This window comes from Haliotis rubra, unplaced genomic scaffold (genome assembly GCF_003918875.1).
Source record: "Haliotis rubra isolate DU_JTF1 unplaced genomic scaffold, ASM391887v1 Scf393, whole genome shotgun sequence".
Lineage (NCBI taxonomy): Eukaryota > Metazoa > Mollusca > Gastropoda > Lepetellida > Haliotidae > Haliotis > Haliotis rubra.
This window is the reverse complement of record NW_025767072.1, coordinates 698,045-712,405: the sequence shown is the minus strand read 5'-3', so window position 1 is coordinate 712,405 and position 14,361 is coordinate 698,045. Positions and strand designations below refer to the sequence as shown.

Here is a 14,361-nt window from a genome sequence, read left to right as displayed (position 1 = left end):
AGATAAGATAAGATAATTCTTTATTGTCCCAAGGGAAATTTGTTTTGCATTATACGTTCTCCAGTTTTTCATTCATAAAGCAGCCATACATAACATTGCAGTTGGTAATCATGAAATAATCAGGATATAAATACATCAATTTAGTACACAAACATAGATATTGAATAGAATTTGGACAATTAAAAGACAGGTCATTCACAGAATTTGTTGTTAATGCATCTAATACTAGCTGGAACAAATGAATGGCGGGCCCTGTTTGTTCTAAACGTCGGCATACGCAGCCTGCGCGCAGAAGGTAATGATGAATATTCAGAAAAGAGTATGTGAGTAGGATCACTTAAAATTTTGTTTGCCTTTTTTGAAATTTGCTGCTCATAACAAATGCCGATACTTTCGATAGGAAGCCCAATAATTTTAGACGCAGTGTTTACGATTTTTGAGAGTTTGTTTTATTCTGGACAGACAGGTTCCCGAACCAACTCAAGAAATGAAAGGTTATCATACTTTGAATAAAGGTTTTATAAAATAACATCATGATAGATTGGTCGATGTCAAAATGTTTCAACTTCCACAAAAAATGCAAGCGTTGCTGTCCTTTTTTTATATATTTTCTCAGTGTTTTCGTTCCAGGAGAGTTTCGAATCTAAGACAGTACCCAAATATTTGTATTCAGTTACTGTTTCGATTTCATTATCTTCAATAGTTACAGCATTTATTGCTGACTTAGCTTTCCTAAAATCTATGATAATTTGTTTGTTTTTTTGCACTTTGAAAAAAAAAAAAGTTGTCGTTTTTTGTTTCCATTGAAACATTAAGAAATCATGTAACCTTAATCTGACGATGGAAAACCTAAAACTTTTCATAGAAGAGTGAGTTAAGTCTCCTTTCATCTAAAAATGTAAGTATTTTTAGGAAGTGTAAATGAATACGTTCGTGTAACGTTCTGTTGTCGTAACGTGAAGTAATATGTTGTAAGGCAAATACTTGAGCGTTTTAGAACCGGAAGTGGCTGGCCAACCTTCCCAGCAAGCATCAACAATAATGGCAGCCAGATGACAGGTGTCCGGAAAAATATTTTCTGTGTAATTGTGATATTCTGCCGCAGTTACCAGTGATCCTGTTACCATGACACTGGTAGCTGCCGCAAGTAGGTTTGCGAGAGTCTATATTTTTAGTCCGGAAGCGTTCATATTGTGCATATTGATACTACTTCTGTACAACTCTTTCCTTCACATCCAACCTCTCTGGCGGTTGTTCCAAAGAGCCCGTGTGAAGCTTCAATTGAAACTAAGTGGGAACTACGACAATGTTCCTGAGCATAGTGAACAAGAGGTGTCACAAGAAAAGACTAAAGCTTCTTGGGAGTCTAAAAAAGAAAATGTTGCAGTTTTCGCTATTCAGGGCCGCCGTCCACACATGGAAGACCGTTTTAATATTGTGATTGACTTGGAACACACAAGAACGTCAATATATGGCATTTTTGATGGCCATGGTGGAGAGGTATTGATAATTTGTTTCTTATTTATGATGTAATCAGAATTTATTGGCAAGAGTTCCCTTTTTGAGCCAGCTTACTGTTTTGTTAATGGCCCAGACTGCGACTCTGTCTCAAGCTTCACATCTCTCCTGCCTTTGCTCTTTAGGGTTGGCTGGGTTCGGATAGGTGGCTAGAGTGTACCAGAGCATCATCTACTGTGCTATCGCACTCTCACCATGCTCACTGTCTTACTATATTGCTGCCTGGCTCATACTCCAGTGCTCTCGGGGGTCACAAGTCTTTAGACAACACCCCTTTACGATCCATAGGGAACTGACATATCATATGAACCTTAGGGTTAGGCACAGATCTTACCTTAGCTCGGTGTAATAATCCAATTTTTTCTCTGAAATACATTTCATCCAACCAAGATAGACCTTCAGCCAGTCGACAAGTATTATTAGTATTATTTTGACCATCCATTCCATCATTGATTAGTAAACAAACATGCTGTGTACTCTTGACAAGAACATGAAAATAAAATGAGATAGCAGACATATTCAAACCTTAGCATGTTCAGCTGTACTTTTAACATATTGATGATACAAAAACAGACTAAAAGATGGTACACACTGTGAGTGTAACCTTACCCTGCACTCAGTGTAAAGGGGATAAAACAAGGACCGGTTGGCCTGGCATCAGTATCATGCCGTGGAATTGTACAATAACATTAACATTACTCCGGACAAGTACAAACAGCCATACGCACCTCTCTGCATGCTCATCACTATATAATTAAAACCTGACACATTTTAAACCTGATTTCATCTCAACATGTTCTAATTTTGCGAGGATTATTGGAGTGTAATTTAGTGTGCACAGAAAAGGGCAGTACTCTCTTATTTTCATCTTCCACAACAGCTGCATTTTTATATCTTAAACTAGCAGGAAGCCGTAGCATCAAAATAACGTCCGGAATTATAAGCTGTGATGCCTACAGGGATAATGAATATGTTGTCAAGAAAGGTATTTGCAGTACATGTATATAAACAATGAAGACTACTGAAAGGAGCTTCAGCATTTGCCATGCTCATCTTGAACCATGATAATAATAGGAAGCCTTGATTATAGTAATTGAATTGTGAACTGAACATCATGATGAGTAGTCATCGATCCTTTATCATGTTCAGTATGTGAATTATGGATGACTGTTTTGATAGATATAATGTAAGTTGCCATTTACATCCTTAAAAAACCCTTGGTTATAACAAAATCATGTTTTGAAGGATTGCATTACATTATCAGTGTGAGCAGTCAAGCATATAAAATTTAATTAAGACGGTCAAGGTGTATTGGTTTACTTTTCATGCATGTAGTACATTTTGTATTCTTCTCATAAATATTTTCTATAGCAGGAGGTGTGTTATTCTTGACATGTGCTTGACCTGTGATGAGTTTGTTTGGATGTGAAATCATGTAATGTGTCTTATTGTAAAGATAGCACTATTAGCAGAGATTGTGTATTGTAGTCATTGTCATGACTATGAGATGTGTTTCTTTTAGTTTGCAGCAGATTTTGTGGAGAAGACTTTGTTTAAGAGCATAATGATAAGGCTACTGAAGATTTCACTGGGTGAGGAACCAGAGAACTTCACTCAGATGCTGATTGAGGAGTTTCTTACCGTGGATAAACAGTTGCTCAGTCTAGCCAAGTCAAACATGGAAATCTCAGGTGACTGATTCTGTCCAAGTTCCAATATAACAAATTCTTAGAGGAAAATCTAGAACAGACCTAACATTCCTTGTGCAGTACCAGGTTTTGACAGTCAGGTCTTATATTTTTAGAAATATTTCTTATGTCATAGACTCATACAACAGTGAATAAAATCAGGTATCAACATTTTCTCAGTTACTTTATGCTGTCTTCAGTTATGATCAGCAGTCAGAATTGTCTTTTGAAAATCACTCTGACTTACTAGTGAGTCATAATGTATTCAGCGACACATAATGAAATGTACTTACACATTTTCAATTTTCCAACAGTTTTCTATTCTTAGTTCATTCTGTTTTGGGTAGCCAAGTGACTACAGCATTTGCTCATCGCCGAAGGCCCGGGTTCGATTCCCCACATGGGTAGAATGTGTAATTTTGTAAAGCCCATTGCTGGTGTCCCCTGCCATAATATTGCTGAAATATTGCTAAATGTGATGTGAAACAAAACTAACTCACTTTTGCTCGCTTGGTCTTGAATGAGCAGGGGCGGTGGGGTAGCCTAATGGTTACAGCGTCTGCTCGTCACGCTGAAGACCCGGGTTCAAGGGTACAATGTGTGAAGCCCACTCCTGGTGTCCCCAGCCCCGATATTGCTGGAATATTGCTAAAAAGTGGCGTAAAACCAGACTCACTCACTTTTACATTTTTTGAATATTTCATTGAGAAACTTGCCCAGTATCATCAAGTGAAATAACCAGAGAAACGTTGGAAGTGTAACGGCTCAAGAATGATTGGTCTTGTTTTCAGGCACCACAGCGCTGGTGGCGTTGTTGAAGGACAGGCAGTTGACTGTTGCCAATGTTGGTGACTCCCGCGGGGTGCTCTGTGACCAGGACGGCAAGGCGGTTCCTCTCTCCTTCGACCACAAGCCACAGCTGGTATGTGAATAGCATTGTGGGTAGTTTGATACTGTTACCATGGTTGCAGTTAGACTTAGAGTAATCCTGCCTAGCCCACAAAAAGTGCTTCATTCAGGCCATGCATTGCATCATTCATGCATTCATGAAACTAGCTCTAGAACTAGACAGGTGTGTGTACATTTGTGCACATCTGTTAGCAATACAGCATGAAAAAAACCCAGTATCTTTTGAAACAATAGTCTGCATCTTTCAAAAAATACCTGTTGTTATTAGAATTTGAAAAGTGTCATAAGTTGCTTTTTCATTTCTCAGCCTTGAAGGTCCGGGTTAGAATTGATCTTCAGTTAACAATGCTTGTCATAAGAGGTGACTAACGGGATCAGGTGGCCAGACTCGCTGACAGTGACTGGGTTGACACGTGTCATCGTATCCCAATTGCGTAGGTTGATGTTCATGCTGTTGATCCCTGGATTGTCTTGTCCAGACTCGATTATTTGCTACCACCGCCATTTAGCTGGAATATTGCTGAGTGCGGCGTGAAACTAAACTCGCTCACTCACTTTTAAATTTCTAAAAAATGTCACAGGCATTAGCTATTTCTTGGAACGGGGAAAATAAAGTTCCTCAGAAAAATGATACATCAGTTGAAATGTGGCAGCCTGTGAAACGTAGGTCACATACATCATACTCTGTCATCAGTTACTGACTGTTTTATGCTTTGCAGCTAAAGGAAAGGAAGAGGATTCGCCAGGCAGGGGGCTTTATCAGTTTTAATGGAGTGTGGAGGGTGGCTGGGGTGCTAGCCACATCAAGGGCTCTCGGGGACTACCCTCTGAAGGAGAAAAACTTTGTGATAGCTGAACCAGATGTCTTGAAATTTGACATGGATGAAATTCAACCCAAGTTCCTTATTTTGGCCACAGATGGATTGTGGGATTGTTTCAGCAACGAGGAAGCTGTGGACTATGTGAAAGAGAGGCTTTCAGAGCCTCATTATGGCGCCAAGAGTCTGGTGTTGCAAGCTTATTACCGAGGCTCAGTAGACAATATCACTGTGATGGTGGTGAACTTCACAACAGGGAAAGTGGCATATTACAAGTCTAATCGGTAGTTGGTGGTAGTCCAGAGCTGTTGTATTCAATGAAGGATTCTCTTAAGTGGTTGTGCTATCACATTTTCCCTAAGTTTATGTGAATGGTTGATACATTCTTTTATGGCCTTATCTAAAAAATGCAGCTCAAATTTCTAAAGGGTCCATTACCCAAGATCTCACACAGTTCTACCTGTTGCCAGACACAGGACATGTGATCACTACATAATGGCCTTTATACTGTTGTTCACATTGTCTGTACAAAGTTGACTCCCATTCTGTGAGTGACCATTGGGGGAATGTTGACTTGAATAATTATTGTGTAGTTACATAGTTTGACATTTTGTCCTTCAGCAGTTAGGGGCGGTGGGGTAGCCTAATGGTTAAAGCGTTGGCTCGTCACGCCAAAGACCCGGGTTCGAATCCCCACATGGGTACAATGTGTGAAGCCCATTTGTGGTGTCCCCTGCCGTGATGTTGCTGGAATATTGCTAAAAGCGGCGTAAAACCAAACTCAGTCAGTCTTCACTTGACAAATCCATGTTGCCAGATGAGTAATGCATGAAAATCATGCTACTTAAAAATTACTCAAAAACTAATTGTTACAGTCTTCATTTTTACTATGTCATATGTCACATGTTGGTACGAAGTCGCACTGTGAGGACACACCTTAAGGGAGTCCTTTGTCACATGATGGCTGAAGTAAAAATCCAGCATGGAATGGACACTGTTCATGTTAACAAGATTCGTGTTTTTATGCACGTTGAAGACAGGAATTAACCAAATTATCCTAGGATCCTTGTTATGATAGCACAAAATTACAATTGTTGTGTTAATATTTTGCAGTTGTTTATCTATTTGGAGAATGGATACTTCTGATAAGATGGAAGTATTCCACAAACTGAATACTGCGTCACACAACTTAAAGTATAATTATGGAAGGTTGTATTCGGTTAATTCTTGTTTGTTTTCATTTCATTATTATCAGATGTCAGATCTCAATACCACTACAGGATCTGAGGACAACCCTGTACGTCAAGTCACACATAAATGGCCAGTCAGAGTATTGCTCATGGGATGGCAAAAGTGAATATTCAAATGTATTTTTCATCCTTGAAAAGGTTAATACATTCTGAAGGACAGTTAAGGCCTCTTCAGCTGCTTTAAAACAGAAGGAACTGTCCATAATCTGTACTAATGTACAATCTTGGCCATCTGTTGGACATTTCTGAATTTTCTTTTCTTCACTTTCCAACTTTTGAATCAAGACCTTTTAAACTGTTTTAATGTTCTTAAAAACTTGTGCTGTAAAGCTTGAGAAAGCTGCTTTCTGATTGGATAATGTTGACTTCCTGTTTGTCACTTCAATGAGATGGGATGTCCACAGATTGTTTTGTAGCAGTAGCGAACATTTAGATCTGGTGTTACTGAGATTGGATGTATTTATGAACAAAACCAATTAACCTACGTTTATGTTGCCACCACACCATTACTTAACATGAACACCTAGTCTAAGATGAATATATTGTCATTTGGTTTCTACTCTTATTGGCTTTGAAATTTTGAACAATATAAGTGTCCCTTTTTTCAGATTTAATATTGTATCATTTTTCATAAAGATCCATTCCATTTGCTTACAGATCATCAGTTGTGAATGATATTGTTAAAGATTTGGCCACAGCTGAGACTGACCTGAACAAAGTGGCAGTAATGGTGGAGGGACTGGTACCATGGTTGTTACAATGAACCCTTTGTAGTGGTGCTGTATTAATGGTCCACATATGGTCTGTTTTTTGTGAAATTTAGTTTGACTTGTACTTAATTTGTTTAATTTTAACTTACTGGCCATGGCGGGTTCAGTGAAGTCATCTCTATTGACAATTGTTGAACTTTTTAAAATTTGGATTTTGTAAAATCTTTTATATTTCTTGAAATTTGCAGGATTAAACAAATGTCCTTCATGAAATAATTCTATATGCAAGAACAGTTTTCATGAAAGCACTATCTTGTGTATAGATGTCATGTTATTGTGTCAGATGAGAAATGAATTTATAACTAATGAAATAGGTATTTATTAGGGAAAAATACGTTTGGTAATATTGGGTTGAGTTGGCTTACAAAAATAGAAGTAGTTTTGAAAATATCAAAGGTAGGAAACAATCTGTGATTTGAAGACCGATCCAAGAGAATCCTTGACTGGAGTCAGCATGTTGTATATTCCATAGTGTGGTGTATGGTGTGGTGTGTGTGATGCACTGGTGTGTGTGTGTGTGTTGCACTGGTTGGTGTGTTGATCTTGTAGTCACCACTCTGTATCTCAGGAACTGCAGGCAACGTGTGGATAGGAGGTAGCTCGTCTGTTGTGAGAGGCAGTAACCATGGTAGCTACAAAGTGGAGGATGACTTAAACCAGTAGTCCAGTGTCTGACCAGTTGTGTGTGAGCTGGGTAATATTCAGATGTATCAAAGTTAAGGGCACAAAGAATGGGATTTAGGCCTTGTATCTCTGATGGGTTTGAACCAGGACCTACATGACAAGCCAGCTTAACCTGTTCACTTATCCAACCCCTTAAGGGTAAGAAAACTGAAGTGTTTAAATTCCTCTGCAAATTATCCCGAAGGCGATGTTCTTAAAGAGATCTACAAAGAATGACTATTTATCTGTTGTTGTTGCGTTACAGGGACATGGCAGGTTGGCCAGGATGTAATGCCTATTAGACTATTAATATTTTTTGCATAGTTTATGGATCGAAAGTTCAGAAGAAAAAATCAGAATGACAGGGTCTCCAGCTTTGGAATGTTCACATGGAGCATACCAGGCCAAGATAGTTTGAAATCACCTTCTGATCCAAATTGTACTTTACAGACACTTGGTGCATACTTTGAGGTGTTAATCTGGGGCTCAATATTTAGTGTCAAAAGAAATTGAAATAAATGATTATATTGAATCAAGCTGAGATTCTTGAGAGGCATTTAGAAGTTGGTGAATATATAAGATGAGTATGACAACAATAAACAAGAAGTTGTCATCCATATACTTGTCTTATATTTAATGAAGCTGTCATAATTCAGGAAGATATTTGCCCTCAGTGTCACCAGCTGGTCGCAGAACGTTGTCAGAAGCTGTAACACTTACTGTATATTGATAATGCTACTACGATAGACAAGATATCTCATGTCCACCCACTCTTTTGTAATATACTGTACATTTGGAGCTCTGTGTGTAGACTGAAAATGTTGTATTATGCAAAAGAAACAATGTAAATAATTGTGCCGTATACATATGCTTTAATATTATTATATTAATATTATGAAGACATTTCAAAGATGTGGTACAAATCACTGTGCAATTACGTCACAAATAATTGCCGCTGTGGTTTACGATTCCGGATTATGTATTTGCATTTGTCAAATACCCTTACATGTCAGAGTTTGACACAACCTCTGGCCCTACAGCCAGAGTCTTGTAAAATTCAAAGGGGACTACTTGATTTCACCCCAAATCTTGTCATTTTGTGTTTACAACTAGTCGGAATTGAGCTGTGGACCCCTGTGAGGTTTGCAGAATGGTTAGATTAATGAAACCATCTACAGTTTAAGAAACATCTGAAAAACTATCCATTTTTATGTGATATCATGTAATATTGTATTATTTTGTTGGAATGAAAGTATTATTGTGCTGTGTTTTGAGCAACCATTTATACTTGACCAAACTAGTCTTTGGGACCTTCCCATGGCCTGACATAATATTGGTTGAGGAAGCCACTATTTCATGTCTTTAGAGAGAACTTGGTCCCTAGAACGATCATGGTCTTCAGTGAGATCTTGGTCCCTGGAACGATCATGGTCCAGAGAGATCTTGGTCCCTGAAATGATCATGGTCCAGAGAGATCTTGGTCCCTGGAAGGATCATGGCCCTGAGAGATCTTGTTCCCTGGAAGGATCATGGTCCAGAGAGATCTTTGTCCCTGGAACGATCATGGTCCAGAGATATCTTGGTCCCTCGAATGATCATGGTCAAGAGAGATCTTGGTCCTTGGAACTATCATGGTCCAGAGATATCTTGGTCCCTCAAATGATCATCGTCCAGAGATATCTTAGTTCCTCTAATAATCATGGTCTTCAGAGAGATCTTTGTCTCTGGAACAATCATGATGTTGAGAGATTTTTGTCCCTTGAATGATCATGGTTTTTTAGAAATCTTTGTCCCTGGAATGATCAAGATCTTCACACACATCTAGGAGCTTATGCTAATAGGATTATGGTTCTGTCCAGCTTGTGTTGTGCACTAATGTATTTGCTTCCTAGATGAGCAGTGCACACTAGCTGTAGTGGTTATGCCTCCTTCAAAATGATCATAGCCGCACTGTTCTCATCCCGTCAAGTGCCTCCCTCCATCTTATGAGGGGTGTACAAGTCCAGTTACTTAAATGAAGTGTGGCCATAAGAGGAGTGTTGTGAGGCCACCTCCATGATGAATGCTGACATATATTCTCTTACCTTCTATATTTGTTGTTCATAGATTGTTGTTATGTAATATTGCTTTTGTTTGAAATTATTTTGCCTTCATTGTTGTTATCAGTTTGTACATAACGATATATTTAGTTGCTTTAGCATCATTTTATGTGACTGGTTATTGCTATAAGAATCATGCCCTAGTGATTCAAGACCTATGGCCATACTCCAGTGGAGGAGCTGTAGACATGCTCACTGGATGTTACAAATTAATGTGGGGATAGTGTAGTCTTCTACTGATGTCAGTACATTTCATAGCTCAGGTGGCCAACTTGTCTAGTGCACCACGCTTGCTGTGCCGAGCTGTGTCCCTTGGGCATGCAAGAAACTTGTGATTGTGAGTTCAGATCCTGGTTTGCTCAGATTATTTTTCTGTCTTTGTCAGTACCTCGCCCATGCTTGTATTTTCCCCCAAAGTGGTATACATGTATGTTTGTGAACTGCATCTCTTCCGACTTTCGTCCCCCATTACCTTCAGCTGATAGGCCATGATTATAAGGAATAGTGTTCAAAGTGGTGTTAAACCCACATCACACACACAGTGGTAACATAGGGTTGAAATAGGTCTTCGCAATACATATGTATCATAGTACCATACAATTACTTGGAAATACTAGAAATACCAGAAAAATATCTTAAGTACTCAGCTGATGGCATGTCTTTATGATGTGTCGTTTTATAAGTTATTATGATGTTCCACTGTTCGTGTGATTATTCAAGAAAACCCCGAATGTTTTTAAGCATCTGAAAACCCATGGATATAATGATGAACTCTGTCCATTGCAAGATGCACTGAATTTTGCTAGTTTACAGCATGATTAACCTGAGCACAACAGAGGATTTGTTGATATGCTATTTCCGATGACTTGAAGATGTGCGATCGCTGGGCAATGGTAACGCAAAAAGCGTTATTGCGAGGAATGACTGTATATCATTGTACCCTTGAAATACTTGGGAGCCTGAGAGAGATGGGAGATTCAGAGGACCTTCGAGACTGCTTCATCTGGGGTTTGTGGATAACAGTAGTTGATATATAATCACGTTCAGGGACAGACAAAAACTTGGAATGCAACTTATGTTATGTATGTGTAGTGTGTGTTAGAGCATGTTGGTTTTGTTTTGTAGCAAAGTGGTTAAGCATAACAAGAATTTTGGTATTGCATACTAAACTGTCCTGACTGGTTGTACTGTATTGTGTTGTATGGAAGAAGAGTCAAATATTTATCGTAAAAATCATTGTAACGTATCAAGACTGCAATGTATTAATTAAAACTTTACAGCTATAGTTTTGGGGCTATAGTGGGTGTATTTTGCTGGTCAGAATATTCTGAGCATCGGGGAAGAGCTGCTGGTATTTATAGCTTCACCGATAAATAATCTTGTAGCATTTGTGTGATCTAACGACACCAAAATTTGATACTTGCAAAACTTGAAATGAAATATTGAAACGAAAGCAGATTGACCTGTCCCGTGTTTACCTGTGGATGGATGATCGACATTCACACTATTGTGATTTTCCATTGCTCATTTGACTTGATATATTTTTTCCTCATTTGAGTTTTTACTCGTAAAGCCGTAAAAAATAACGCTGATTTCATATCCCAAATTTTATTAACCGGTAGTGCCCCTTCATGCAGACCCTCATGGGAGGATAATTTGAAGCCATTTCAAGATTCCCAGACAGAACTCAGCTGGTTATCACTCTGCAGAACCCCAAGTGATATGTATCTCCATACACATGATTAATGGTCACAAGAAAGGTATTATTCCAGTGCTTGACAAACACCTTCAGTATGCATGGATGTACAACACAAATTCCTGTTGTGAGAAAACTAGCTGTCTATATTAGTGATGTGTGTATAAATGTCAGCATCATGTCGGTTATAAATTGAAAAGTTGATGCATGAAATTCTTCTGGTAAATGTTTATCATGTGTTTGAAATGAGTTCATAGATCGTTACTGTATCCCCTGGTATTTGAGTATTGAGAAACCTGTTCATGTATCTGTTCAACAAAGAAACCTCATGGTCAGGTCAAATGTGAAAAGGAAAGGTAATTTAGGATAATGTATGTTCTGTAATTATAATTTAAATGAACTACATTTCAAGCACACGAGACTCCTCTACAAGGGAGATAACTCTGGTCATTAGCGTGAGATTTAGTTCAAAGGGTTGGTGCAATAGAACTGAAATCATGCCATTGGAAATAAATTTGTTTCTTACATGAATTGTCTTGTGTTATTGTTCTGATGTGGACTTCTGAAAAGGTTTCGCATGACAGGATAAAAATGTTACTTGCCAGAGTGTTCTTCACCTAATGGATATTCTGGTATTTAGATAGCAAACACTTTTCTTTGTTTTTATGTTAAACACTGCACGATTCTCCAGCTACCCCTGTATTAACTCTGGACCAGACAAGCCAGTGATTGACGTTATGAGCAAACATTTGCCCCTTTTTATCTGGGTAACACACAATCAGTCACTGAGAATGACCATGTGTATTCACTTGAAAGCCTCCAATTGGCAGCTTCAGTATGTAGGACCTGTGCCATTCCATGGGTTATTTGGAGTAAACAGATGTCTAATTCTGAATTTGCACAGATTTGTAAAGTGATGGAATTTAAGTGTCCAGTGAAAAGTGCCATTCTGCTATTTTATTATTGAAGTGCTGGACCTGAGAGGTCTTGAATGTAAGTAAAATTTGTCTTGCTTTAACAATCTCTACTGAGAATTAAGAACGATAAAAGAATTGTTTACTTCCTATTGCTTACAACAAAAAAGAAAGGCTTCTGCCAATTACTGGTTACTTGCATTAGTATAGTTTATCATTATCAGGGTTCTTTCAGCAGCACATGCTGAGGGTCATCCCATCAATGCTCAACTTGAAAGGCCTTGCTGTTTCACATGAGATGTCCAACAGCAACTGAAGGATGATATAAGGTTCACAACCAAATATTCCCCTGATTCATACCTTTAAACCAAGCTGGAACTTGAGAGATCAGTTCCCCCTGCTTGTCATGAGATGAAGGCTATGACCTGTGCTGTTCCACTAAACTACGACTGTCATAAGGGGGATGAAAGTGATAGGAGGTGGAATAGGTTATGCTCAAGATTATTGCATTTGTAAAGCGACAGGTATGCACATGTGTGTGTGGCTGCCAGTACATCTCACAGAGTAATATGGAGAAGCTACTCCGAGTATACCAACAATGATCTGTCCAGTCAGGATAACAAGAAGCACCATCTTTTAACAAGTTTTGGTGACTTGGCTGGTCTTGAATGACCACCTTGGTCTCGTTGCTATATGGCTAAAATAATGCCAATGCGACGTAAAACTCAACTCAATTCATCATGAGTGGTGGGGTGGCCTAATGGTTAAAGCGTCCGCTTATCACGCTGAAGGACCAGGTCGATTCCCCACATGGGTAAAATGTGTGAAACCCATTGACAAACCTTCCACTATCTGGGCAACTAGTCGTCCACAACACCTTGGAGGCAGTCCCAATGGAACTTTAAATCAATTACCATCGTTACTCATTCTGTCAAACACTGGTTTGCCTATCTAGACTATTTACCTGTTGCCACGATGTAATACTGTAGCATTGCTGATTGACATAGGAAAACATCCATTCACCAGGACAGCTAATTATAAATGTAACAGTTTAACATAATATAGATCTGGTTTCATGTGTGAAGAACAAAATAAGAACTCAACTCTTCCATAAGGTGTTTTTAAATTTTATTTTCATTTGGTCATGAGCCCAGGTCTATCATCAAATGTTCTGACATAATGTGCCAGGTACGGCCTGACATGACACGGATATTTACATTTTGAGTTGTTGTGCATTGCCCTGATGTGACGATAGAAGCAAGCCATCACGCAGTATACAGCCATGAGATGTAGACACTGTAACTATGTAGAATGCAGGCAGGTTAGCACATTACCCCAGGGAGAATACAGCCATGTGATGTTGATACAGCCACGTGACTTGATACAGTCATATTGCCCCACTGACAGTGCACAGCCACATGTTGATTATGCAAAACAATAGCAGGCTCATTGCCTCACCGACATTATACTACCAGGCAACTGTATTGCCCCACTGTCAGTAGACAGCCATGTAGGCAGTGAACAGACACTGCACAGCCATGTAGGCATCCAACAGACACTGCACAGCCACGTAGCCAGGCAACAGACACTGCACAGCCATGTAGGCAGGCAACAGACACTGCACAGCCATGTAGGCAGGCAACAGACACTGCACAGCCATGTAGGCAGGCAACAGACACTGCACAGCCATTTAGGCATGAACAGACACTGCACAGCCATGTAGGCAGGCAACAGACACTGCACAGCCATGTAGGCAGGCAACAGACACTGCACAGTTTCATGTAGGCAGGCAGACACTGCACAGCCACTGCAGGCAACAGACACTGCACACCGCAGCAGACACTGCACACAGCCATGTAGGCAGGCAACAGACACTGCACAGCGCCAGTCAACAGACACAGGCAAGGCAGGCAACAGACACTGCACAGCCATGTAGGCAGGAACAGACACTGCACAGCCATGTAGGCAGGCAACAGACACTGCACAGCCATGTAGGCAGGAACAGACACTGCACAGCCATGTAGGCAGTCAACAGA

At 39.5% G+C, this 14,361-nt stretch overlaps 1 protein-coding gene across 1 annotated transcript; it reads left to right on the top strand.

Moving 5' to 3' along the window:
• The first annotated feature begins 1,036 nt into the window (after window positions 1-1,036).
• LOC124286838 (protein phosphatase 1L-like) lies at window positions 1,037-11,938 on the top strand. Its single transcript, XM_046723280.1, has 5 exons — window positions 1,037-1,500; window positions 3,041-3,209; window positions 3,998-4,128; window positions 4,835-8,624; window positions 8,657-11,938. The coding sequence occupies exons 1-4, from the start codon at window positions 1,126-1,128 to the stop codon at window positions 5,219-5,221; spliced, it is 1,062 nt and encodes a 353-aa protein (XP_046579236.1). The 5' UTR covers window positions 1,037-1,125; the 3' UTR covers window positions 5,222-8,624; window positions 8,657-11,938.
• The last annotated feature ends 2,423 nt before the right edge of the window (window positions 11,939-14,361 follow it).